The sequence below is a fragment of the Lissotriton helveticus genome, chromosome 3_2 (genome assembly GCF_964261635.1).
Source record: "Lissotriton helveticus chromosome 3_2, aLisHel1.1, whole genome shotgun sequence".
Lineage (NCBI taxonomy): Eukaryota > Metazoa > Chordata > Amphibia > Caudata > Salamandridae > Lissotriton > Lissotriton helveticus.
In genome coordinates this window covers 271,584,337-271,610,148 of record NC_136062.1, presented here as the reverse complement: position 1 = coordinate 271,610,148, position 25,812 = coordinate 271,584,337, and the positions used below count along the sequence as shown (strand labels likewise).

At 51.4% G+C, this 25,812-nt stretch overlaps 1 protein-coding gene across 6 annotated transcripts in view; it reads left to right on the top strand.

The window, feature by feature from the left end:
* HERC1 (HECT and RLD domain containing E3 ubiquitin protein ligase family member 1) overlaps positions 1 to 25,812 on the top strand; it is a 2,088,313-nt gene that overhangs the window by 1,470,366 nt on the left and 592,135 nt on the right. For all 6 annotated transcript variants that reach the window (XM_078685198.1, XM_078685199.1, XM_078685195.1 and 3 more), the window contains exon 55: positions 2,673 to 2,803. In XM_078685198.1, the coding sequence (XP_078541324.1) occupies positions 2,673 to 2,803 (131 nt within the window). The remainder of the gene's footprint in view (positions 1 to 2,672; positions 2,804 to 25,812) is intronic.

Genomic DNA, 25,812 nt, shown 5'->3' with positions numbered 1-25,812 from the left:
TGCTGGTGGACTATACCAGGTGGCAAATGCGGGTGCTGCAGTGGGACCTGAAGTTTCAGTGGGCACAGCATCAGGGGAATTTTTCAGATTGCGTCCAGATCTTGGAGGGCACTGCACACCAATTGCAGTGATGGCTAACAAACCAGGTTTTGGTCAACGGCAGATCCATCTCCCTTCCCCAACCAGAGTTCACAGTGGGGACAGATGCCTCACTTCTGGGGTGGGGCGGCCACATGGGAGAGGCAGAGATCAGAGGCCTCTGGTCTCTGGCGGAATCCGGGCTCCACATCAACCTTCTGGAGTTTCGGGCAATCCGTCTTGCACTAAAGGCATTCCTTCCTTCTGTCAAAGAGAGAATAGTGCAGGTGTTCACGTGCAACACCTCCATGTAGTACTGCAACAAACAGGGCGGGGTGGGGTCGTGGACCCTATGCCAGGATGTACTTCGTCTCTGGAAGTGGCTGGAACATCAGGGCATGTCCCTGGTGGTTCAACACCTGGCAGGTTCTCTGTACGCCCGGGCCGACGAACTCTGCCTCTGGTGAATGATGGATCACGAATGGCGTCTTCACTCGGAGGTGATGAAAGGTCTCTTTCAGTGGTGTGGAGAACCTTGCTTAGATCTATTCGCCACCGAATAGAACGCTCAATGTCAGCAATTCTGTGCGTTGGAAGTTCCAAGGCAGCACTCTGTATGCGACGCTTTTGTAGCGAGTGGAGTTATGATCTTCTATACGCCTTTACCACTTCTGTCCAGAGTACTGAAGAAGATCAAGTGCAAATGGGCCCCAAGTCATTTTTGTGGCTCTAGACTGGGCACCAAGAGTCTAGTATCCCGAGCGTCTGCATATGGCCATTGATCCTCCGATCAGACTGTCCCTTTGGGAGGATCTTCTGTCGCAGCAGTAGTGGACAGTCCTCCTCCCGAAACTGTCCAGCCTCCACCTCCTTGCATGGAGATTGAGCGGCGGCAGTTGACAGCTTTGGACCTTCCTCCTGAAGTCTGTAAATTTATCTTGGCAGCCAGGCATCCCTCCACCTAAACAGTATATGTCTATAGATGGAACAAATTTGTGGTATGGTGCGCAGCAAAGCCTATGGATCCCCTTTCTGCACCCCTTTCAGAGGTTCTCCTCTTCCTTCTTTCTTTGACCCAGCAGGGCTCTGCTCTGGGCTCCTTGAAAGGCTATCTTTCGGCCATCTTGGCCTTTCTTCGGCTTCCTGATCAGCTATCTCTTTTCAAGTCCCCTATTGTAAATTGCTTCCTTAAGGGCATTACTCACTTGTTTACTCCAATTCCTTTTGTAATGCCTCAGTGGGACTTGAACTTGGTTCTGACCTACCTTATGAGCGCTCCTTTCTAGCCGCTTTCATAACTGTCCTCTCAGACTTTTAACTCTTAAAACTTCCTTTTTGGTCCCCATCACCTCTGCACGCAGGGTGAGTGAGCTTCAAGCCCTTTCTTCAAAACCTCCTTTCCTGGCTATTCATCCGGGCAAAGTTGTCCTTCGCACTAGGCCTTCTTTCCTTCCCAAAGTGGTTACCTTTTCCAAATAGGTCAGACCATCACTTTGCCATCCTCCTTTCCGCCTCAGCATCCTTCTAAAGAAGAGGGGAGGCTCTACCGTCTGGATCCAAAACGTGCGCTTTCATTCTATCTGGATCGCACAAAACAATTCCGGGTGGTGATCAGCTCTTTGTTGGCTGCATGGGCGCCTAGAAAGTTCAGGCAGTGCAAAAACGAACCATCTCTCGATGGGTCTTTTTTTGCATACAAATCTGCTACTCCTTAGCAAAAGGAATGGTTGCGCGCCCATACTACCAGGGCAATGGCAGCCACTTCTGCTTTAGGACGTGGAGTCCCCCTCAATGACATCTACCAGGCAGCTACGTGGGCTTCATTGCACACGTTTACCAACTACTACTGCCTGGATAGCCAAGTCAGGAGAGACAGCTTCTTAGGCCGTTCCATTCTCCAGGAATTTCTGGTGTGAACTTGGTTCACAGACCTACCTCCGGGGTTGGTATTGCTGGGGTATCTATTCTAAGGTGAGGAATCCATAACTAATTGTCTCTTTCAGATGAACAAGTTACTTACCTTCGGTAACGATATATCAGTAAGAGACATAGATTAGTTATGGATCCCTCACCACCCCACCCATCCTCCCCGTTCGGCGAACTGACTTCTAGGATAAGGGACTTCCTTTCAGGGCCCTGTTTTTGTGCACCAGTGGTCAGTGTCTTGCATTTATCTGCGCTTTTGGCATGGAATGTCATGTAAAGAACTGACGTCAGCACGCAGGGGCCGCAACGTCATTCTGGCGACAACAATGAACACGGAGTCGACCGTCGCTACCCACCGACGCACAGGGGTAATGCTGAAGAAAAATTCTCTGAATCCAGTCTGACGCCTGGGGGTAATTCTTAGGTGAGGAATCGAGAACTAATCTATGTCTCTTACAGATATATCGTTACTGAAGGTAAGTAACTTGTTCATTAATAAATAAATTCTCTAAAGATACGCAAAATATTCAAAAGATGATAACCCATGAATTGAAGAACCTAGTGAATAGCCTATTCATTCAATATACTACAATGTGATTACTATTTGATTGATAGCAGCATCTATTGTAAGTTTGAAACTCACCCTTCTTGCTATTTTGTTCCTGCAGCTGCTGTTACCTCCATCGCTTGGTTCAGTGAAGACAAACAGTTTGCAGTTGGATACAGAGATGGCAAGTTGCTAATGGGAACAAGAGAGCCACTGGACAAAGGAGAATTTGTTATAATTGATGCACACAAGGTAAATATTTCTTTTTCTTTTTTCATGACCTTCTATAATTTTATAATTGGCTATAATTATTCTTTCTTAGAGTTTTATGTACAGTGGACTGGGTCCAAGAAGGTATCAGGGCACTGCACATTAATTTTGATTGCCAGTGAAATTTGCATTGTTGAAGGTAGTGCTACAAGAGTGATATAGCGAAGTTGTGTGTGCTTGGCGTATTAAGATGTGAAACGGAGATGTGTGCGCGCCATGGAATGGTAATCAGAAGTGGTACACAAAGGGCCCGAACTTTCTTTTTGTTTTAGTTAAATATTTATTTTTAAAACATAGCATAGTATAAGGTACAATATAAATCAATTGTCATTCAACAGTATAAATATGAAATCAATGAGCACTATACCAATGAGCCTGTTAAGATAGGAGAGGTTTAGAAATAAAAGGGAGGAAGACAGAACAGAGAGAAAAAGTGGAAAAGAAGAGGGGAAAAAGAAATAAAATTTGACTGGGACAATATATATCATAACGGGAAAGATAATATTTAACTTTATAACACGTGTATGCTATATAGCTGAAAGAAACACATAGTGATAGATTCCTTACCTTAGAATTACCCCCAGGTGTCATACTGTATCCGGAAAGTTTTCGTCAGCAGTACCCGTGCGCGTCGGAAGGTGGTGTTGTGCGGCTCCTCGTCCGTCGTTGACGTTGTGGTCGCTGAGATGACGTGGCAGCTACTTAGACGCCGTCCTCGCGCACTGATGCCAGTTTTCTTTTTCCGCGCCAGCAAGCGCAGGTCCGGAGAGAGTAGTACCCCATGTCATTTTTTGACTGTGTTCTTGAGGCTTTTTGTCTCGGTTTTTTCGAGTTGATTGACTCCTGGTGTCCTAGAGATGCCCGGTTTCAAGTCTTGCAGAGACTGACATCGAATGATGTCGGTGACGGACCTGCAACACGTGTGTCTCTACTGCCTGGAGCGCGAACACGACCCCAAGTCGTACCCCGACTGCTGGGCCATGGTGCCGAAGACTTTGCGGGAGCGGTCCCGAAAGTTGCCGGAAGTCCGGCAGTCAGCTCTGTGCCGCTCAAGGTCCCGGTCCCATGGGAGGTCGAGGGACTGGTCGCGGAGCAATCCACATCTTTCTTCTGGATCGAAGTCTTTGCACTTGGGGTCAGGTAAGGCGAAGCACAAGAAGTCGAAGAAGCATCATCGCTCGACGACTTCCCCTCGCCCGTCATGGCTGAGGGTGTGGGTGGTGCCTCCCCCGCGGCTCCAGCAGAGCCTATGGTGTCACCGTCGACCTACCCTCCCTTCCCGGGTCCGTCGGCGACTCCGGCCCAGCGGCAGGACTTTCTGTCAGCCATGACCCGCCTCTTTGGGCCTCTTTACTGTCGATGGCTCCGGCATAGCTGTCGGCTCCGGTGCCGCAGGGCCCCCAAGGATCCAGACCTGGATTCCGGTCGACGCCGGTTGACCTCGTTACACCTCAACCGACGTTAACCCCACCTGCACCACCTCCGACGTTGCCCTTGGCACCGGATGACGACGTCCGCTGTTTCAGCCCCGACATGGACATGGAGCCGGAACGGCGTCGCTGGGCGCCGATTCCGACGCCAATGGGGCCTTTCTACCCCTATGTCCAGCCTCCTTTCGGCCTGTACATCAACCTGAGGAGGAAGGGGAGGACTGGGAGTGGTCAGAGGACCCTCTCACAGCTCAGTGTGAGTATGACCCGGACTGAGCAGAGGAACTGGGGGATGCCAGCGGTCTTGACACCTCTTCTGACCTTGGCATGCTCACTACTCCTACCATGGCTACGGAGGAGGGTGCAAGTTATGCAGTGGTGTTGCGTAGGGCGGGGGAGGCCCTCAACCTCCAACTCCCTACTGTGGCCGTCAGGACTAACCTCCTGACAAAGTGCTTCAGCCAGCGGCTACCTCTGCGGAGCCACTGCTGCCTTTCAATGAGGCACTTTCTGACGTTCTTTTGGGCAAATGGTCCAGGCCCAACACAGGGGCTCTTGTGGAAAGGAACATGACCCGATGCCATCGCCCGGCCCAGGGTGACCCCATCTTCCTCTCCCAACACCCCACCCCTGAGAACTTGGTGGTTCAAGCTTCAACGTCCCTGAGCGCATTCCCTACCACACGCCCGGACAGGGAATCCAAGAAACTGGAACAATTTGGGAAGAAGATTTTTTCTTCTGCCAGTTCAGGGCTGCAGTCTGTGAACACCGCATGCCTCATGGGCCGTTACTGCCACTCTGTGTGGGATACGGTGGTGCAAGTGCTGCCTCAGTGTCCGGAGGAGGCGCTGACAGCACTGTTGAAGGCTATTGCTGAGGGGAGAGATGCAGCCAAGTTCCCAATACGATGTGGCATTGACACTGCCGACTTGCTGGGCAGAGCGATTTCCACGCCTGGCTGAGGACTACTGGCTTCTCGGGGAATGTCCAGAACACCCTGATGGACATGTCCTTTGATGGCATTTGCCTTTTTAACAACAAGGACACGCGGGCTTCGGCCTGTCGGCCACTCACCCTCCTCCGCCTTTTGCTTTTCACTCCTTTCCAGGCAACGGAATGGGCGCCATAGCACATTCGCTTCAAAGCCGCAGGCCGCAGCAGCAACAGTCTCAGAGACTACACCTCCAGCCATGCCACCCCAGTACCACCGCATGTCGGGGGATCACTTGGCACTTCTTCAACAGGAAGTCGTGGCCCTCTTGGCGAAGGGGGCCATCAGAGCGCATTCCTGTGCCAGAAGTAGGACGTTTTCACTCACTATTTTCTGGTGCCCAAAAAGGAAAAGGGCCTGCACCCTATCTCGGACCTCAGGGGCGTCAATCGCTTCCTCCGGAAGGAGTTCAAAATGCTGACTCTGGCTCAGGTCTCCTCTGCTCTCGACCCTGAAGACTGGATGGTAGCGTTGAACTTGCAGGACGCATATTTCCACATTCCCATCCTGCCAACCAACCGGTGTTACCTGTGGTTCACGGTAGGCCACAAGCATTTTCAGTTTACCGTGCTCCCCTTTGGTCTTACCAGCGCCCCTCGAGAGTTCACAAAAGTGATGGCGGTGGTCACAGCTCATCTGCGCAGATCAGGGGTTCCAGTCTTCCCCTACCTCGTCGACTGGCTGGTGAAGGCAGGCTCGCCCCAGGCAGTTGTTTCCTACCTCCAGACTATGGCCGACCTCCTGCATTTGCTGGGGTTCTCCATCAATGTGTCGAAGTCGCACTTGATACCCTTTCAGAAGCTCCTCTTGATGACGACTCGAGTGATGAACCAGGCCCAACAGTGGGTACTGGGCCTAAACAAGACACTCTTAAACTTTCCAAGGCTCCGGTTGAGGCATCGCCGAAAGGCCTTAGCCAAGATCATATTAAGCATTCTTTAGCCCTACGTCTCGGCCCGGCTAAGAATCTATCACAGGAGCCATCGGTCGCCCATACAAAAGCGAAACCGAAAGCTACCGTGGAACAACCGAAACCGAAAATGCTATAGTCGGCCATCGGATCGAAGAGTGCAAACACATCGGACTCGACGTCGAAGACAAGTGTCGACGACCCTAAAAGGTCTACCGCAAAGGGTGTCGATCTGAAGATTGGTGCGCTAAAGTCCATCGCTAAAGCCAAGTAACGTCGAACCAGCGAGGTCGGCGTCGACGGACAGCGACAGAAACAAAGGACTCGACTCTCAAAAGGCCCTCGAACCGAGGCACCGAGTCGAAAAACAACAGCTCGTCAAAGCCCTCGAGCCGAAAACAAAAAGTGCCTCGAAGGAGCAAGTGGAATCGACAAAAAAGAGCGCACCTCCGGCGCAAACACTAAAGTCGACGCAAAGTAAAAAAGCACGACGACAAGGCAAAGTCTGTCGGTCCCATATCGGCGCCAGGACAGAAACCGCCGATAAAATTTGGACTGCCCCCAACAGCACGGCCTAAGGCTGCCGATCCGAAAAAAGGGATCGAACATTCCAAAACTGTGACACTTGGGAAGAGGAGTCATCCTCAAGAAGCAAGCGTTGTGTATCAGGAGCCCTCCTATGATGAACAGTCGAAGCTCCATATCTACGCCGACACTGGTACACTTACCATTTATCAAAGAAAGATCAGGTCGGAAAATCCTCTGGAATCCTATAAAATTCCACAAAAAAAGAAAAGGGACTCTTCAACATCGCCTGTCCTTTTTGAGAGTGTGTAGTACCATGACCAAGACACTTATGCATACTCACCCACACGCTCTACTGAGGATCTAGGGTACAACTATGAAGAACAATATAGTTACCCTGCAGACAATGATCAAGATGACCAGGCTCAAACCTGGACAGACACTGCTGACCAAGGGGAGTCACAACCTATCCCTGATACTCCATCTTATCATGTAAAGACTTCGCCCACAGAGGATACAGCGGCGTTTAGCGCACTTATAGAGAGGGCAGCATATAATCATGATGTGGACATGCATGCTGACCCAATTGAGGAGGATTTCTTGTTTGACACTTTCTCCACTTCAGAGAAATCAGTTAAAACATTGCCAATGCTAGAGAGTGTTCTCCAACACGCAGGAGACATTTTTAAGGAGACCACCAGAGCAAGGGTTATTATCCCACAAATTGAACGAAAATACAGACCGGCGCCTGTGGACCCTACATACATTAAGGGACAGTTGCCGTTGGACTCTTTGGTAGTCTCCAATGCTCGTAAACGTGCCAACTCCCAAACTACTGGTGATGCACCTCCTCCAGACAAAGAGTCTAAAGTGTTAGAAGCTTCTGGGAAAAGGGTGGCTGCACAAGCAGCTAATATTTGGAGAATTTCCAACACACAGGCCCTATTAGCAAGATATGATAGGGCACATTATGACACAGTGGAGCAACTGCTACAACATTTGCCTGATGCATACAAAGAAGGTGCAGAAACACTAATACAGGAAGGGAAACTCATATCCAACGCTTCCATTAAATGTGCGCTGGACGGAGCTGACACTGCAGCCACGGCCATCAACACTAGTGTCATGCTCAGAAGGCATGCTTAGTTGCATATCTCAGGGTTCAAACCAGAGATTCAAACAACTTTATTAAATCAGCCTGTAAACCCTGATTTTTTTATTTGGCCCTGATGTGGACTCCATCTTAGAGAAAATTAAAAAAGACACGGAGACAGCCAAATCTATGGGGGCCTTGCAGTCTCAACAATACTGGGGTGGTTCCTTTCGTCGCTCCAATAACAGAGGAGCTTCAAGAGGACAGGTGTCCCAGCAGACTCCATACAACAAAGGGAACACGCAAACCACCTGTACTAAAACAAGCAGAGGTGGATACCGTGGCAACAGCAGTAAAGGCAGAGGACGAGGGAATAACAACACCAGATCCTCCGCCAATACTAAGCAGTGAAGCCTTGTCGCTGCCCCCGGACCATATAACACCGGTCGGGGGCAGATTACAACAGTTCCTGCCAGTCTGGGAAAGCATTACCACAGACAGGTGGGTAAGACAACTCATTCACTATGGTTATTGTCTAGAGCTAACATCCACTCCACCCAACATACCCCCAAAACACCGTCCTATGTCCACAGAGCACATAGACTTACTGCAGCAAGATGTTCTCAGCATGCTGCAAAAAGGGGCCATAGAACTCGTCCCTATACAAGAACGGGGTACAGGGGTGTACTCTCTGTACTTCTTAATCCCAAAAAAGGACGGGTCTCTCACGCCAATACTAGACCTCAGGCCCCTAAACCAATACATCTTGTCAGAACATTTTCACATGCTCACTTTACAGCAAATTATACCACTACTCAGTCAGGGAGACTTCCTCGCTACCCTAGACTTAAAGGATGCATATTTCCACATACCAATACATCCAGCACACAGGAAGTATCTCAGGTTTTCCATACAAAACCAGCACTATCAATTCAAGGTACTGCCTTTCGAGGTCACCACAGCCCCCAGGGTGTTTACCAAGTGCCTAGCGACAGTGGCTGCACACCTACGGAGAAACCATGTTCACGTCTACCCCTATCTGGACGACTGGCTCATCCAAGCGAAGTCAGCCAAACAATGTGCCAGTCACGTGTCCCGCACTATTCACCTCCTACACAGCCTCGGATTCTCATTAAACTACCCAAAGTCTCATCTAGAGCCCGCCCACGTACAGCAGTACCTGGGAGCCACAATAGACACTCTGGCGGCAAAGGCGCAGCCAAACTCAGCCAGAATCAACAGCATTCAGTTACTCATTCAAAAATTCAGACCCCAACACTCGCTCACGGCCAGAGTCTTTATGCAGTTGATAGGCATGATGGCCTCCTGCATTTTCATAGTCCCTCACGCGAGACTACACATGCGTCCGCTCCAGGAGTGCTTAGCACAGCAGTGGAATCAGGCTCAGGGACAATTGAAAGACCTAGTGTTGGTGACCGGTCGCGCATACAGCTCTCTGCATTGGGGGAAACCACAAAACCTTTGCAAGGGTCGACCGTTCCAAGAGCCTGTACCACAAATAGTGCTGACGACGGACGCATCTCTCCTGGGATGGGGAGCGCATGTCCTCCATTACACAGTGCAGGGGCTATGGACGACACAGCAGAGGCGGATGCACATCAACCTGCTGGAACTGAGGGCAATCTTTCTGGCGCTAAAAGCTTTCAAGGTACACTTGTGCAACAAAGTCGTGTTAATCCGGACGGACAACATGACTGCCATGTACTACATACTGAAGAACGGAGGGACACACTCTCCACAGTTGTCCCATCTAGCGCAAAGCATGTGGAAGTGGGCCATTCAGAGAAACATCTTCCTCATGGCGGAACACCTCCCAGGCAAGGACAACCAGATGGCGGACCTGCTCAGCAGACACAGCCACCAGATGCACGAGTGGGAAATACATCCCTCAGTGCTGCAGCCGTACTTCCAGCAGTGGGGTCACCCAGAAATAGACCTGTTCACCACAAGGGAAAACGTAAAATGCCAAAGCTTCGCCGCCAGGTTTCCACATCCGCAATCTCAGGGCAATGCGATATGGATGAACTGGTCAGGCAGGTTTGCGTACGCTTTTCCCTCAGCCCCGCTCATACCACTAGTGGCACGCAAACTGCGACAGCACTCAATGACACTGATCCTAGTTGCTCCAACATGGGCACTGCAACCATGGTACACCACGTTCCTAGAACTTTCCGTGGTTCCTCATCAAAGGCTGCAATTAACACCCAGCCTTTTAACGCAGAGCCATGGCGACATTCAGCACCCAGATCCGCAACAGCTGAACCTTGCGATCTGGCTCCTGAGGTCATAGAGTTTGGTTACCTCAACTTGCCTCCCGACTGTATGAATATTATCAAAGAGGCAAGGAGGCCTACGACCAGGGCATGCTATGCGGCGAAGTGGAAGCGATGTGTCATCTATTGTAAAAATAATTACATAAATCCGCTAGATGCATCTACTCAAAACATCATCTGTTACCTCCTACATTTACACAGATGCAATCTGGCTTACAGCTCCATTTGTATACATTTAGCTGCAGTAGCAGCTTATCTTCAAAACAGGCAGCACCTTTCACTCTTCAGGGTACCTGCTATCAAAGCTTTCCTTGAGGGACTCAAACGAATCATTCCTCCAAGGCACCCACCTTCACCTGTCTGGAACCTCAACGTGGTTCTTACCAAACGAATAGGACCACCTTTTGAACCGCTACACTCCTGTGAGATACAATTCCTAACGTGGAAAGTAGCTTTCCTAGTTGCCATTACGTCACTCAGAAGAGTTAGTGAGCTGCAAGCCCTAACTATTCAGGAGCCATTCATACAAATACACGCTAATAGGGTAGTGCTGCGAACTAACCCTAAATTTATGCCAAAAGTGGTGTCCCAGTTTCACATCAATCAAGCTATTGAACTGCCAGTATTCTTCCCTAATCCAGATTCCGTGGCAGAACGAGCTCTACATACCCTTGACGTTAAAAGAGCTCTCCTGTACTATATAGACAGAACAAAACTTTTCAGAAAGACTAAACAACTGTTTGTTGCCTTTTCACCACAGCACAAAGGCAACCCCATTTCCAAATCAGGTATAGCCAGATGGATTGTTAAGTGCATACAAATTTGTTATCAAAAAGCTAAACACACATTAACAGTTCCCCCAAGAGCGCATTCTACACGCAAGTTAGGGGCATCCATGGCTTTCCTAGGAAACATTCCTCTAGAAGACATATGTAGGGCAGCCACATGGACTACCATACATACATTTACCAAACACTACTGCGTAGATGTACACTCCAAACAGCAGGCAGCTGTAGGGCAGGCTGTACTCAAGACTCTTTTTCAGACTGCTGCAGCTGGCACGGGCAACCGCCGCTAAGAGGGGACTGCTATACATTCTATGCATAAGATGTGAATTCAGCAGCCCACGTGCCTCGAACGGAATATGCTACTTACCAGTATGCATCTGTTCTTGGCATGTAGGGCTGCTGATATTCACATCGCCCTCCCTCCTCCCCGGTGCCTGTCGCAGCTGTAGCATTCAGAATTAATCTCTAGCATGGGCATCACTTACTGTATCATACTCCATCCCCGCCACAATGGCGAAAAACAATCTGCGGATGGAGAGGATGCCCATGCGCACTGTAGTCCAGGGGAGGAGCCACCTATCTCGTGATACTTCGAAGTCTCTTCCAGGACAACAATGTGCAATCATCCGGACCCAACACTAGGCGGCGACCTATGCATAAGATGTGAATATCAGCAGCCCTACATGCCAAGAACAGATGCATACTGGTAAGTAGCATATTCCTACTTGCGTGTTTTTAGGGAAAGGGACAATCTACTTCTGGGTTGTATTCCCTAAGATACTAAGGATATATGAATATTTTTCCTCGTGTGAAAGCTGATCAGGATTAACTACTTTATTAGCTTTAGTCCAGAACTGGGCCACTAAGTTTGAAATCAAATAAAATGAGGGATATGAGGCAGAGTGTTATTTACACCGATGTGGCATAGCTTAAAGTTTCTGGAGTCAACCGTGGAGAACATAAACAAGTGTTCTTATTACTTGTAATGAGTAAAATGAATTAGCCATTATAAACCGTTTCACAGTGCCTAATATGTAGCAAGCGTTTTGTTGCCACTCTGCTGCAGGAATACACCAAACTTGCGAATGCCAAACAAAATGTCCGCACTCCTGTGAGTTGTTAACTTTCAAACACCTTTTTATGCTGGTTTGTTCTTCCCTCTACATCCGAGTCTGTAAGTACAGAGACCTCTCTCCATACTTTGTCTGCTCCAGGCAGAAAGGTTTAGTGGACACAAGAGCATGTGCCCAAAGTGCAAGGTAGGTAGAGTGTATGTGCTGCGGTGGAAATAGTAGTTTATATGGTGCCATTCCTTCTTTGACTTTTAAATTTTTTGTACTCTATGTTACAGAGTAATTTAACATAATGGAAAATGCCAGTAAATGTGTCTGATTATTTTGTACAATAAACTTGCAAGTGCTCAATTCCTTCAAGTACTCACTGCAATGCTAGAATTTTCCTTCACAGAAGGCCAAATCTTTCTTCAAATTTGTCTCATAAGCACATAGCTCCCAGCTGGACCTCTGGGGGTGGCTATTCAATCATTGTTACTGGTCCATCATCTGATGTTAAATGTTTAACCTGGAATGTTAGGGGATTGCACTCAATGCAACGTAGATATAAGGTGCACTCTTATCTGGTTCGTAGGGGAGTGCAGGTGGCTCTCTTACAAGAGACACACCTAACTAAGTCAGAGGGGCAGGCCTTGCAGCGCAGATGGCGCGGACAATTATACTATACCACTTATTCAGCGTAAGCGCGAGGGGCCCTGATCTGGGTTAGAGCCGGAGTCCCTTTCCAGCTGCTGGACCAACTGGTAGACTCAGAGGGTCGCTATGTCACGGTTCGTGGCAGCCTTTAGGGGCGTGAGGTATCCATTTGCAGTATTTATGCTCCCAATGTAGATCAGGCATCCTTTTTGGGGACTCTGTCTTCGGCCCTAGCGGATTATTTTACAACGCCGGTACTGCTGGGGGGAGACTTCCACTCGGTAGCTGATGTCTCCGCGGATAGGTCCCACCCGCCGCTACCCACGGCCCCGATCAATAAATTGGCAGGGATTTGGGCTCGATGGCAGGACAATTGGGGACTCCTTGATAGCTGGAGAGCACAGCACCCAGGCGATAGGGATTACTCATCGCTGCATGACTTACACGTCCGACTGGACGACATGCTATGTAGCTCCAGTCTGGCTCCTCCGGCGGTTAGCAGCGAATACTTGACAAGAACCATATCGGACTACAATCCGCTCCTGGTGAGTTTTCGTTGGATGGCGGAGCGCCCTAAGATTCCTCACTGGAGATTGCGACCCGAGATGCTGGAGGACCAGGTATTTAGAACGGAATTGAGAGACGGGGTGGAGCACTACTTTGAGGAGAACGCGGGCACCGCCACGACGGCGGCCCTTGAGTGGGACGCATTTAAGGTGGTGGTCCGTGGTATATGCATCGCCAAATGGGTGGGAGCTAGGAAGCTGCTATTGCAGGAGATCGAGGCGAGCAACAGGGCTTTACGCGAGGCTGAGAAAGCTCACTCGGAGGGAACGGGGACACGCGAGCTGGTCCTAACGCGAAAGGAGACGGTGGCTGCGGGAGTGGAACGCCTACGGTGCTTTGATCATAAAGCTTACTTGGCACGTGCCCATAAGGAGTGTGACAAGGTGGGCACATTGCTGGCCTGGTTGGCGGATCCCAATCGGAGATGCGTGCCCATTTTGGCACTGACGTCGGCAGCAGGACGTTTGGAATATGAGCAACACCGTATCAATGATCAATTTCGGTCTTTCTATGCGGAGCTATACACAAGCCACTTGCAGACCGGTGAGGGGGATACCTGTGCCTTCCTAGAGGGATTGGAACTACCTGGACTTGAGGAGGGCGAAGCGGAGGAGATCGGTCAGGATATTACTCTACCTGAGATTCGGTGCGCTATCAAGCAGTTGGTGCGTAATAAAACGCCGGGTAGCGATGGCTTGCCAATTGAGTTTTATTTGACATATATTGATCTCTTGGCCCCCAGACTGTTGATGATGTACCGGGAGACCGGACAAACGGGGGTACTACCGGCTTCCACTAGGGAGGCCATCATAATCCCACTCCTTAAACCAGCTAAACAACCGACAGACGCGGCCGCTTATAGGCCCTTATCCATGCTCCCGACCGACTATAAAATATTGAGCAGAGTGCTGGCTACCAGGCTCCTCCCCTATATGACACGGCTGATACATTCGGATCAGGCTGAATTTATACCAAAGCGCAACACCGCCAGTAGCGTGCGCCGCTTGCTGAGCATATTAGATGGAGCTAGGGGACGAGGAGGGCAGGAATCGATTCTATCGGTGGACATTGCTAAGGCGTTTGATAGCCTGGAATGGCCCTATCTTTTCTCAGTTATGGCACGGTTTGGGCTTGGTGCCGGATATGTCCGGTGGACTGAACTATTATATACATCGGCGACTGCTAGGGTCCGCGTGGGTAGGGAAGTCTCTTCCTCTTACCCGGTGGGAAGAGGTACCAGACAGGGCTGTCCTCTGTCCCCGCTGCTGTTTGCCCTAGCAATTGAACCATTGGCAGCTCACGCTCGGAAGGGGGAAACATATCGGGGTATAAGCCTCCGGGGTCAGACGCATTACATCTCGCTTTACGCGGATGATCTCCTTATGTTCCTGGCAGACGCGGGCGAGGCACTGGACGGGGCACGGGAGCTATTAGACCGCTTCGGGTACGTCTCGGGCCTGCGGGTTAACTGGACAAAGACCTGCGTATTCCCAGCATCGAGCGCATGCGCTCAACCGCTGTTGCCAACAGGGCTGATGTGGGAGCCGCGATGCCTTCCTTATTTGGGGACACAAATATACCATGATCAGGAAGACCTGCTGGAGGGTAATCTTGAGAGAGCACTGCGAGGTTTGAGGAGTAGCATGCGATTTTGGGAGACACTACCGCTGTCGGTGGCGGGACGAGTCGCGCTATTGAAGATGGTGGCTCTGCCTCGGGTGTTGTACTATTTCCGGACCCTGACCATAAGGATACCGGTGTCGTTCTTCCGGCGATTGCGCTCTGCAGCGGGCAGCTTCATGTGGGGTGCGGGTCGACACAGAGTAGCATTAGATACGCTAATGAGACCGAGGATTGAGGGAGGCCTATCCGCTCCAGACTTTGAATTGTACTACCTGGCGGTGCAATTCCAGGTCCTCACGCAGGCGGTGGCACTGGAGTTCCGTGGGCCGGTGGAAAGACCGTATCCGGAAGTGCAGAGACATGTTCTTTCCTTTGTCATACTGCAACAAAGACTGAGGGCTTCGGATCTATCACTAGTGGAGAGCACCCTGCGGTATTGTTGGAAGCGCTTTCACTCAAGGATTGGGGAGCAACGCCCATATGCACCTGAAATACCACTGGGCATGTGTACGGCGCTGCCACATGGGGGTGACTGGTCCGGGCTAGCTCAATGAGAGGAGCTGGGGCTGCAGATGGTGGTCGATTTGTACGCTGATGGTGCTCTCCTGCCCTACGGCACGTTGCAGGAGACCTTTGGCCTTCCCCGCGGTCATTTCCTGCTACATGCAGCATTGATAACGGCTATACAAAACAAGCATTGGAAATGCAATAGGTCTCGCATTAGAAAAGTTGTAGTTATTGGTCTTGTAAATGACATATTTTATTTATTTGTTGGTTTTTAAAATTGTTAAATTGATGGCTTTGTCATTTACAATGCCAATAGTTATAACTTTCGCGAATGTGACACCTATAGCATTTGGAATGCAACATGTTTTGTATTTATGTCACTTAGATGGCAGCTCTGGTCGTTAGGCCACATCTCTAGAGAGCAGGAGAGTGCAGCAGGGGAGAGAAGCACAGCAATGCAATAGGTCTCGCATTAGGAAAGTTTGAGCTATTGGTATTGTAAAGGACACATTTTTTATTTATGTGCTTGTTTTGAAAATAGCGAAATTAATAGCTTTGTTATTTACAATGGCAATAGTTTTATCTTTCGCAAATGTGACACCTATTGTAACACAATATGTGTTGTGAGGGTGGGTGAGGGGTTGAGGGTGAGTGAGGGTGAGGGGTTGAGGGTGAGGGGTTGAGGGTGAGGGGTTGAGGGAGAGTGAGGGTGAGTGAGGGTGAGGGGTTGAGGGTGAGTGAGGGTGAGGGTGAGGGGTTGAGGGTGAGTGAGGGCGAGGGGTTGAGGGTGAGTGAGGTTGAGGGTGAGTGAGGGTGAGGGTGAGTGAGGGTGAGGGGTTGAGGGTGAGTGAGGGTGAGGGTGAGTGAGGGTGAGTGAGAGTGAGGGTGAGTGAGGGGTTGAGGGTGAGTGAGGGGTTGAGGGTGAGTGGGGGTTGAGGGTGAGTGGGGGTTGAGGGTGAGTGAGGGTGAGGGGTTGAGGGTGAGTGAGGGTGAGGGTGAGGGGTTGAGGGTGAGTGAGGGTGAGTGAGGGTGAGTGAGGGTGAGGGGTTGAGGGTGAGTGAGGGTGAGTGAGGGAGGGTGAGTGAGGGTGAGTGAGGGTGAGTGAGGGTGGGGGTGAGTGAGGGTGAGTGAGGGTGAGGGTGAGTGAGGGTGAGGGAGAGTGAGGGTGAGTGAGAGTGAGGGTGAGTGAGGGGTTGAAGGTGAGTGAGGGGTTGAGGGTGAGTGGGGTTGAGGGTGAGTGGGGGTTGAGGGTGAGTGAGGGTGAGGGGTTGAGGGTGAGTGAGGGGTTGAGGGTGAGTGAGGGTGAAGGTGAGGGGTTGAGGGTGAGTGAGGGTGAGGGTGAGTGAGGGTGGGTGAGGGTGAGGGTGGGTGAGGGTGAGTGAGGGTGAGTGAGGGTGAGTGAGGGTGAGGGTGAGTGAGGGTGAGGGTGGGTGAGGGTGAGTGAGGGTGAGTGAGGGGTTGAGGGTGAGTGAGGGTGAGGGTGAGAGGTTAAGGGTGAGTGAGGGTGAGGGGTTGAGGGTGAGTGAGGGTGAGGGGTTGAGGGTGAGTGAGGGTGAGGGGTTGAGGGTGAGTGAGGGTGAGGGTGAGTGAGGGTGAGTGAGGGTGAGGGGTTGAGGGTGAGTGAGGGTGAGTGAGAGTGAGGGTGAGTGAGGGGTTGAGGGTGAGGGGTTGAGGGTGAGTGAGGTTGAGGGGTTGAGGGTGAGGGGTTGAGGGTGAGTGAGGGTGAGTGAGGGTGGGTGAGGGTGAGGGTGGGTGAGGGTGGGTGAGTGAGGGTGAGGGGTTGAGGGTGGGTGAGGGTGAGTGAGGGTGGGTGAGGGTGAGTGAGGGTGAGTGAGGGTGAGGGTGAGTGAGGGTGAGTGAGGGTGAGGGTGAGTGAGAGTGAGGGTGAGTGAGGGTGAGGGGTTGAGGGTGAGTGAGGGGTTGAGGGTGAGGGGTTGAGGGTGAATGAGAGTGAGGGTGAGGGGTTGAGGGTGAGTGAGGGTGAGGGGTTGAGGGTGAGTGAGGGGTTGAGGGTGAGTGAGGGTGAGGGTGAGTGAGGGTGAGGGGTTGAGGGTGAGTGAGGGTGAGTGAGGGTGAGGGTGAGTGAGGGTGAGTGAGGGTGAGGGGTTGAGGGTGAATGAGGGTGAGGGTGAGTGAGGGTGAGTGAGGGTGAGGGGTTGAGGGTGAGTGAGGGGTTGAGGGTGAGTGAGGGTGAGTGAGGGTGAGGGTGAGTGAGGGTGAGTGAGGGTGAGTGAGGGTGAGGGGTTGAGGGTGAATGAGGGTGAGGGTGAGTGAGGGGTTGAGGGTGAGTGAGGGTGAGTAAGGGTGAGGGTGAGTGAGGGTGAGGGTGAGTGAGGGGTTGAGGGTGAGGGTGAGTGAGGGTGAGTGAGGGTGAGGGGTTGAGAGTGAGGGTGAGTGAGGGTGAGGGGTTGAGGGTGAGTGAGGGTGAGGGTGAGGGGTTGAGGGTGAGTGAGGGTGAGGGGTTGAGGGTGAGTGAGGGGTTAAGGGAGTGTGAGGGTGGGTGAGGGTGAGGGGTTGAGGGTGAGTGAGGGGTTGAGGGTGAGTGAGGGTGAGGGGTTGAGGGTGAGTGAGGGTGAGGGTGAGGGGTTGAGGGTGAGACAGACAGAGCAGACGGCGCAAACACACACAGGAGGCTGCACGTACGGCAATCGCAGAAGGCTCACGCACACAGCGTGCATAAGTAATACCTACATAGCAGATGACGAAGTGAATGTACACACAAACTGTGCCTACAACAGTAAATGCATTCCTTTAGAGAACACACACTTAGAGTATACAAAACATGGCGCACGCCTGCGGGCATAGTCACAAATAGGCACCCATACAGTCTGCGAGTACAGCAGACGCATGCACACAGCAGAAGGCAGCCTGCATAGAAAGACACGAGTGGAGCGCACACGCAGGGACATTCACAGCGTCCACATGCACAGAGCGGGGTCACAGCTGACGCGGCGCTCGTGCAGGATACAACACACATGATTGAAGAGAGAGACAACTTGGAGGAATGCTTGTAGGTGTGTGTGTAGACGATGAGGGTGTGAAGCAGCAGGAATTTAATCTCCTATTTTTTTATATGAAATGTTGAGTTGCCCATAAAACCGTGTCTTGTTAAAAGGGTTAAAAAAATAGTTATGATTAAAATCCGTGACTCGCTCAGTTTTCTGATTGACATTGTATCAGCTGGGATAGATAGTCAAAGCTGTCTAGTAGAAACTTCCAGTAAATTAGTATCGGGAGAGGCAGCATAACATGATTATTCGCTCTGCATAGGAGCTCTTTAGATGATGCAGTCTAATAAAAAAAATAGAGGTTTGCCAATGACATTTTGCTCCAAATTCAAAGATACAGCTAACTGCTGATTTACCTTAATCAGTGACACGGTGAAGCATGAACGCATGCGGTAATGACGGAGATGCAGTTCTTGACCCGAGTTACAGTTTCACGTTTCTTACTGGGGGTTGTTTTGCAACTTTACAGATTGGAATAATAATAATCCACTTTGCTGAACAATATAACATGTGAATTCACCACGAACCTATTGCAACTCGGTGTAAAAAGATAAAATCCCAAATCAAGACACAAGTATTGTTGCAAAAGGTGGTGTGAAGCAGCAGGAAAAGACAGCACCAACCCTAACGAAAACGAGTCAAAAGAAACACGAGAGACGGCGGAGGGCATTGCTGTGGGGAGGGGGGAGGAGAAATGCGACACGGCGGGCAGGGGAGGGGGCGGAGCGGGTAGAGCGGCATGTGGGTGTGAAGCAGCCGGGGCCTTTGAAGTGAAGCTAAGCTTCACTTCAAAAGGTGTGGGAGGAATGCGGCTGAGGGAACAGACGGCGATTTGGTGATGTGCACGCGCATTTTAGGTCAATGCGCAAGCGCATTGACATAAAAGCCACGGGCACAGCACCAAATCGCCGCAGTTAGGTAAACTTTGTTTAAAGCCCTATAGTCTCGCTCTGCTCGATGCGCATGCGCATCGACAGGCGAGACCTAAACATTGGGGGGCGGGCCTTGTGGACCCACCGCTGAGCGGGGCATGCCAGTACGTTGTGATGACTGCGGGTACGTACAAGGCAATCACCTGCCAATATAAACGGATGCTAGGGGAGGAGCCTAACCCATTACAGAAATTGAGGGGGCACTGGATGGCGGACTTGGGCAGGGAGATCCCAGATGGGACTTGGTCACATATACTTAAGAGAGCATGCAAGGAAACCAGAAATGCTCGGTTCCAACTTATCCAATTCTTTGTATTGCATAGGGCATACCTCACGCCAGCTAAAATTAATCAGTACTTTCGGGTAGATACAGCGGTCTGTCCTCGATGCCGTTACAAGGAGCGGACCTGTGCCATATGCTGTGGGATTGCCCCCAAATGGGGACGTATTGGGAGGAGGTGGCTTCGGCCCTTTGCAGAGTAACTGAGCTGCAGGTAGATATGGATAAGGGGGCATGTCTGCTGCACTGGTTCCCGTACACTAGTAAGAATAAAATAACTAGCAAATTTATGGACTTGGGGCTCATCCTGGCTAAAAGGGAAATTACATCACACTGGAAAGCAGCGATGGGCCCTAGCTATGCTAGATGGAAAGCAGCGTTCCTTGTGTGGGCGGGAAGCGAGAGTTCTGTTAGGATGCAACAGGCCCATAGGTCCCACAGCGATAGAGCGATGGAAGCGGCGCGGGCGTGGGAGGCACTGGTGATGGGACTGAGGCTTCTAGATGAGGCTGAGGATTCGGAGTCAGATTCTTCAGTGGAAGGGGAGCAGACACAGGCGGCTTCCTCTGAAGTTGGGGAAACAGGTGTGAGAGTGGGTCCTAGACTTCCAGGGGAACACAGGAATTCGTAGGGAAAGGGAAGAGATGGCCAGTACATGTACTTACATTAGGTTAGAACAAAGATCGCACTCTATAGCTAATTATCGGACATCGGCGGCAGGGGTGGGTGAGCTTGGGAGTTTTTGGACTTTGAGGAGGGCCATACGTACAGAACGGATTCCGGGCCTGGAGAGTTGGGCTTGAGCGGAGTGCAACACTGACTAAGGGTCCTAGATATGATAGAGGACCAACTGACATAAGACCCCGGAGGGATGTTACCTTATTGACTTACTGTTGTGTCATCTATCAGAATGTACTGCATGGTATTGAATAATTGTGATGTACCTCCTTAATGTCTTGTTTGTATTTTGAAATAATAAAAAGATTTTAAAAAAAATAAATAAATAAATAAGCACATAGCTCCCATCCGATTCAAGTCACCACGAACTGTAGATCAGAAGGTTTCTGTGGGGATTGATGTAGAACCCACAAGTTTCCTTTCCCATTGACAGTGACAAACATATCCCAGACTGTTCTTGGCGCTTATGACAAAGAGGGGAGGGTAAAGGATAGGAATATCATAGAAGGCACCCAAGAAGTGTCATCAGTTTGTAATCGCAGCTTGTCAATCAATCAATCAATCAAAGCACTTGTAAAGCGCGCTACTTACCCGTAAGGGTCTCAAGGCGCTGGGGTGGGGAGGGGAGGCTGCTTCTGTTCGAAGAGCCAGGTCTTGGGTCTGTCATATGTGGGTAGGGAGGGTGTTCCAGGTCTTTGCGGCGAGGTAGGAGAAAGATCTGCCTCCGGAGGTAGTGCGATGGATGCGGGGGACAACGGCCAGGGCGAGGCTGGAGGATCGGAGCTGGCGGGTCAGGGTGTGGAAGCTTTGTCTGCTGTTCAAGTAGGCTGGACCGGTGTTGTGGAGTGCTTTGTGTGCGTGTGTGAGGAGCTTGAAGGTGATCCTCTTGTCGACGGGGAGCTAGTGTAGGTTTCTCAGTTGGGGGGTGATGTGGTTGCTGCGGGGGACATTGACGATCATTCGGGCAGAGGCGTGTTGGATGCGTTGTAGTCGGCGTAGATGTTTGGCTGGGATTCCTGCGTAGTGTGCGTTGCCGTAGTCCAGTCTGTTGCTGACGAGGGCATGTGTAACCGTTCTTCTTGTTTCAGTCGGGATCCACTTGTAGATCCTGCGGAACATGCGGAGGGTGTTGTAGCAGGAGGAGGAGACGGCGTTTACTTTTTTCGACATGGAGAGGGAGGAGTCGAGAATGAAACCTAGGTTGTGTGCATGGTCGGTGGGTGTTGGTGCTGTTCCCATTGTGGTCGGCCACCAGGAGTCGTCCCAGGCTGAGGGGGTGGGTCCGAGGATGAGGACCTCCGTCTTGTCAGAGTTCAGCTTCAGCCGCCTGTTCCTCATCCAGTCAGCGACGACCTTCATTCCGTTTTGGAGGTTGGTTTTTGGCAGTAAGTGGGTCCTTGGTGAGAGAGAGGATGAGTTGGGTGTCGTCGGCGTAGGAGATGATGTGAGGTTGTGATGGCGGGCCACTTGCGCGAGGGGGCCATGTAGATGTTGAACAGCGTCGGGCTGAGGGATGAGCCCTGGGGGACGCCGCAGACGATGATGGTGGCTTCGGAACGGAAGGGTGGGAGGCGGACTCTCTGGGTTCTGCCGGTGAGGAAGGACGTGGTCCATTCCAGGGCATTCTCTTGGATTCCGGCTTCTAGAAGGCATGTTTTTAGAGTGCGATGGCAGACCGTGTTGAAGGGGGCCGACAGGTCCAGGAGGATGAGGGCTGATGTTTCGCCGTTGTCTAGTTGGCACCTGATGTCGTCTGTGGCGGCGATGAGGGCTGTCTCGGTGCTGTGGTTGCGTCTGAATCCGGATTGGGATGGGTCTAAGATGTTGTTGTCTTCCCGGTGGCGGGTCAGTTGCATGTTGACGATTTTCTCTACGACCTTTGCAGGGAACGGGAGCAGGGAGATGGGCCGGAAGTTCTTGAGGTCCTTGGGGTCCGCTTTGGGCTTCTTGAGGAGGGCGTTGATTTCGGCGTGCTTCCAGCTTTCCGGGAATGTCGCTGTTTCGAAGGAGATGTTGATGACCTTCTGTAGTTGGGGTGCGATGGCTGCGTCTGCTTTGTTGAACACGTGGTGTGGGCAAGGGTCTGGCGGGGATCCTGAGTGGATGGAGTTCATGACCTTGCGTGTCTTGTCTTCATTGACGTTGGCCCAGGAGGTCAGGCGGTTGGCGCAGGTGGTGTTCGCAGGGGGGATGGCGACTGGCGTGGTGGGGGCGGTCGTGGTGTTGAAGCTTTCATGGATGTCAGCGATCTTGCGGTGGAAGAAGATGGCTAGTGAGTCGCACAGTTCTTGTGAGGGCGGGGTGCCGTTGGTGTTGGCGCTGGGGTTGGAGAGTTCCTTTACGATGTTGAAGAGCTCTTTGCTGTCGTGTGCGTTGTTTACGCGGTTTTTGAAGGAGGATCTCTTTGCTAGTCTGATGAGGTGGTGATGTCTGTGGGTGGCGTCCTTGTGTGCTGCGTAGTTGCCTGGTGTTCGATCGTGTAGCCATGTCTTCTCCAGTTTCCGGCATGCGCGTTTGGAGGTCTGGAGCTCGTCGGTGATCAGGTGACTCTTTTGCTGGTGCGGTTGTTGGGTGGTTTCTTGAGCGGGGCAAGGGTGTTTGCGCAGTCTTCTATCCACTGTCTAAGGTTACGGGCTGCAGTGTCTGCGTTGGTAGGGTCGGTGAGGGGGTTCTGGGGCAAAGGTGGTGTTCAGCTGGTCGTCGTTGACTTTGCTCCAGCAGCGGCGAGGTGGCTTTTAGGTGCGGTGATGTGTGGTTGGTTTCTTGAAGGTGAAGTGAATGCAGCGGTGGTCGGTCCAGTGGAGTTGGGTGGTGTGGTCGAAGGTGACGTGGGAGCCTGTGGAGAAGACCGGGTCCAGCATGTGGCCGGCGGCGTGGGTGGGTGCGGTGACGCGTTGTCTGAGGCCGAGGTTGGCTAGGTTGCCGATGAGGGTAGAGGAGTTTGCGTCGTTGTTGTTCTCGAGGTGGAAGTTGAGGTCCCCGAGGAGGATGTAGTCCGTTGAGTTGAGTGCATGGATACTGGCGAGGTCGGTGATGGTGTCGCTGAACTGGGCCTGTGGTCCGGGGGGTCTGTAGATGAGTGTTCCTTTGAGGGTGGTGGTGGTGTTGGGGTCGGTTTGGATCCGGAAGTGCAGGTGTTCAGCGGCGTTGAGGGTGTCATCTGCATGGGTGGAGACCTTGAAGGTGGATTTGTGGGTGATGGCTATTCCTCCTCCGATTCCATTGGCGCGGTCCCTGCGGGTGATCTTGTAGCCGTCCGGGATGGCTATGGCGATGTCGGGTGCCGAGGAGTTATTCCACCAGGTCTCGGTCAGGAAGGCCACGTCTGGGGCGGAGGTGTCGAGCAGATCCCAGAGCTCGATGGCGTGTTTGAGTGCGGAGCGGGTGTTGAGAAGTATGCAGCGGAGGTGGTTGGGTCCAGTCCTGGGGGGTTTGGTGGTTCTGTCGCAGGTGAAGCTGCAGATACGGCAGGAGAAGGGTCTGTGGGTCTGTTTCGGGGCTGTCTGAAAGCAGGAGGGGTTTCGGCCGGCGTTGAATGCGTAGAGGCTGCTGGCGTCGTAGTGCGTTCTGGTTTCCTGGCATTCTCGGGGTCCTGGCGCTGGGCGCGGACCATGCGCGGACAGGCACAGACGAGCTTGTCTCCACCGGGGTGGGGAGGGAGGGCGGAGCAGTTGGGAGGTGGAAGCAGGGCGGCGAGGGGGCGGGGCAGCGGCAGGAAAACGGGGGGGGGAGCAGGAGCACGAGGGGGGAAGATGAGGGGGGGACAATAGAGGGGCTGGGGCCGAGAAAGGGAGAGCAAAGTGCGAAAAATACAGGGAGGATAGCAGTAGCAGGCAGATAGGTGGAGCTGTTGGCAGTAGGGCGGTGACCTGGCCTGCAAGCAGGGTCAGGGGTCACTCCTACTGACCAGCAGCGGCCGCCATTTAAGGTGTGGAGGGAGGGCGGAGCAGCTGGGAGACGGGAGTGGGGTGGCGAGGGGTCGGGCCGTGGGGGCCTGCAGCGGGAAAAAGGGGGAGCAGGAGCACGAGGAGGGAGGGTGTGGGGGGGATAATAGAGGGGCTGGGGCTGAGAAAGGGAGAGAAAGGAGCGAAAAATACAGGGAGGATAGCAGTAGCAGGCAGATAGGTGGAGCTGTTGGCAGTAGGGGGAGCTGTTGGCAGTAGGGGGGCGACCTGGACTGCAAGCAGGGTCAGGGGTCTCATCAGATGGAGGATTGTCTGCATTCTCTTAGAAGCAAGTGCTATTTTATACTAAACAGAACACAAGACTGCTGTTACTGTCTGCTCTTTCATCAACTTACATCCAGTTTTGTCATTTATCTGGATTTCTCATGAGTGTTAATATTCTCCAGGAAATGAGACATTCACAATAATTACTGTAGTAACTAGTGCTCTACGACAATCCTTCAGCGTATAAGTGACACAGAGCCTTTATCTTGAGTTAGGCGAAAAAATCATGAGATTGTCCTTGTTCCAATGTCATGTAGAAGTTGCAATGTCATGTAGAAGTTGCACAACTTGACACGTTAATCAGAAACAATGGTTCACACAGCATCTGCATGTAACACTGCAGAGGCCCAAAAGACAGTTGCTACAACAAAACTTTGATGGAGTAACAAAATCCCAGTGGGTAGGTTCAGGGAACAGTACAGAGGACTGAGCTCTTACAACAGCACTGGGAGGCATCAAATAATTCCCAGGGTGCAAGGAGGTTCTTTGAGGTCATGCTGCAGAAGGAATTTCAAGAAGCGCCGCAATAAGAAACATTTCTGGGAAGATGTTCTTGATATCTGCTCGAATATAATCTCTACTGGAGGTCCTGTAACCCAAAGGAAGAGGTGAGCCTAAGCAGAGGAACGCAGGTGAAGAGCAGAGTCTAAGCAGAGGCTTCCTGTCATAAATAGAGAAAAAAGGCAAGCACTAGGTCATACCCTGGATGTGGCCTTTATAGACATGCAGAATCCTCAGATCCTACCATAGAACCGCAAATCCAGCAGCAGACCCTTGAATCCTGCTGTAGCGTGGCATTCATAACGTATGTATTGTCATGGTTTTAGGGTGCCCGCATGGGTACAGAATTGACAGTGCTGGAGATAGGGGTGGAAACTTCTAGGCAGCACACATGTAATACTCCCAATCCTGGGTGTCATGCCTCCTGTAAGGCAGCACCAAGAACATCCTGTTTGGCAATTCCCTGAACAAAGGTAAAGTGGGCAGGGTTTTCGTGGACAGGAAGTGGTGGCGCTCTACAAGTATTGACGTAAAGTGTAAAGGTAGAAACGATTTGGTAGGGTGCTGACAGGGAAGGGGAGAACCTACAACCCCTTAATCTGTGAAGGAGAATGGCGATTCTCCAATTATCATACAGTGAGAATCTTGATTTCAATAAAGACATTGGAGGCTGACATTATGCAATAACTTTTATTGCTGCTCAAGATATGCAGCCCTTTAAAGCGAAACAATTACATCATAAATAAAACATTCCAAACAGCATAGACCAGCATCATAGCAACCAAATAACTTCCTCTTAGAGCTGCGAAGAAAAATAACTGTAGCTTCAACTTCTTCCATCACTTTAAAAGGTTCATAAGGAAGTTGAATCTGAAAATAAAATAAAAAAGGTAGTACTGTATCCCATAAAGGAAAAAAGATTAAAT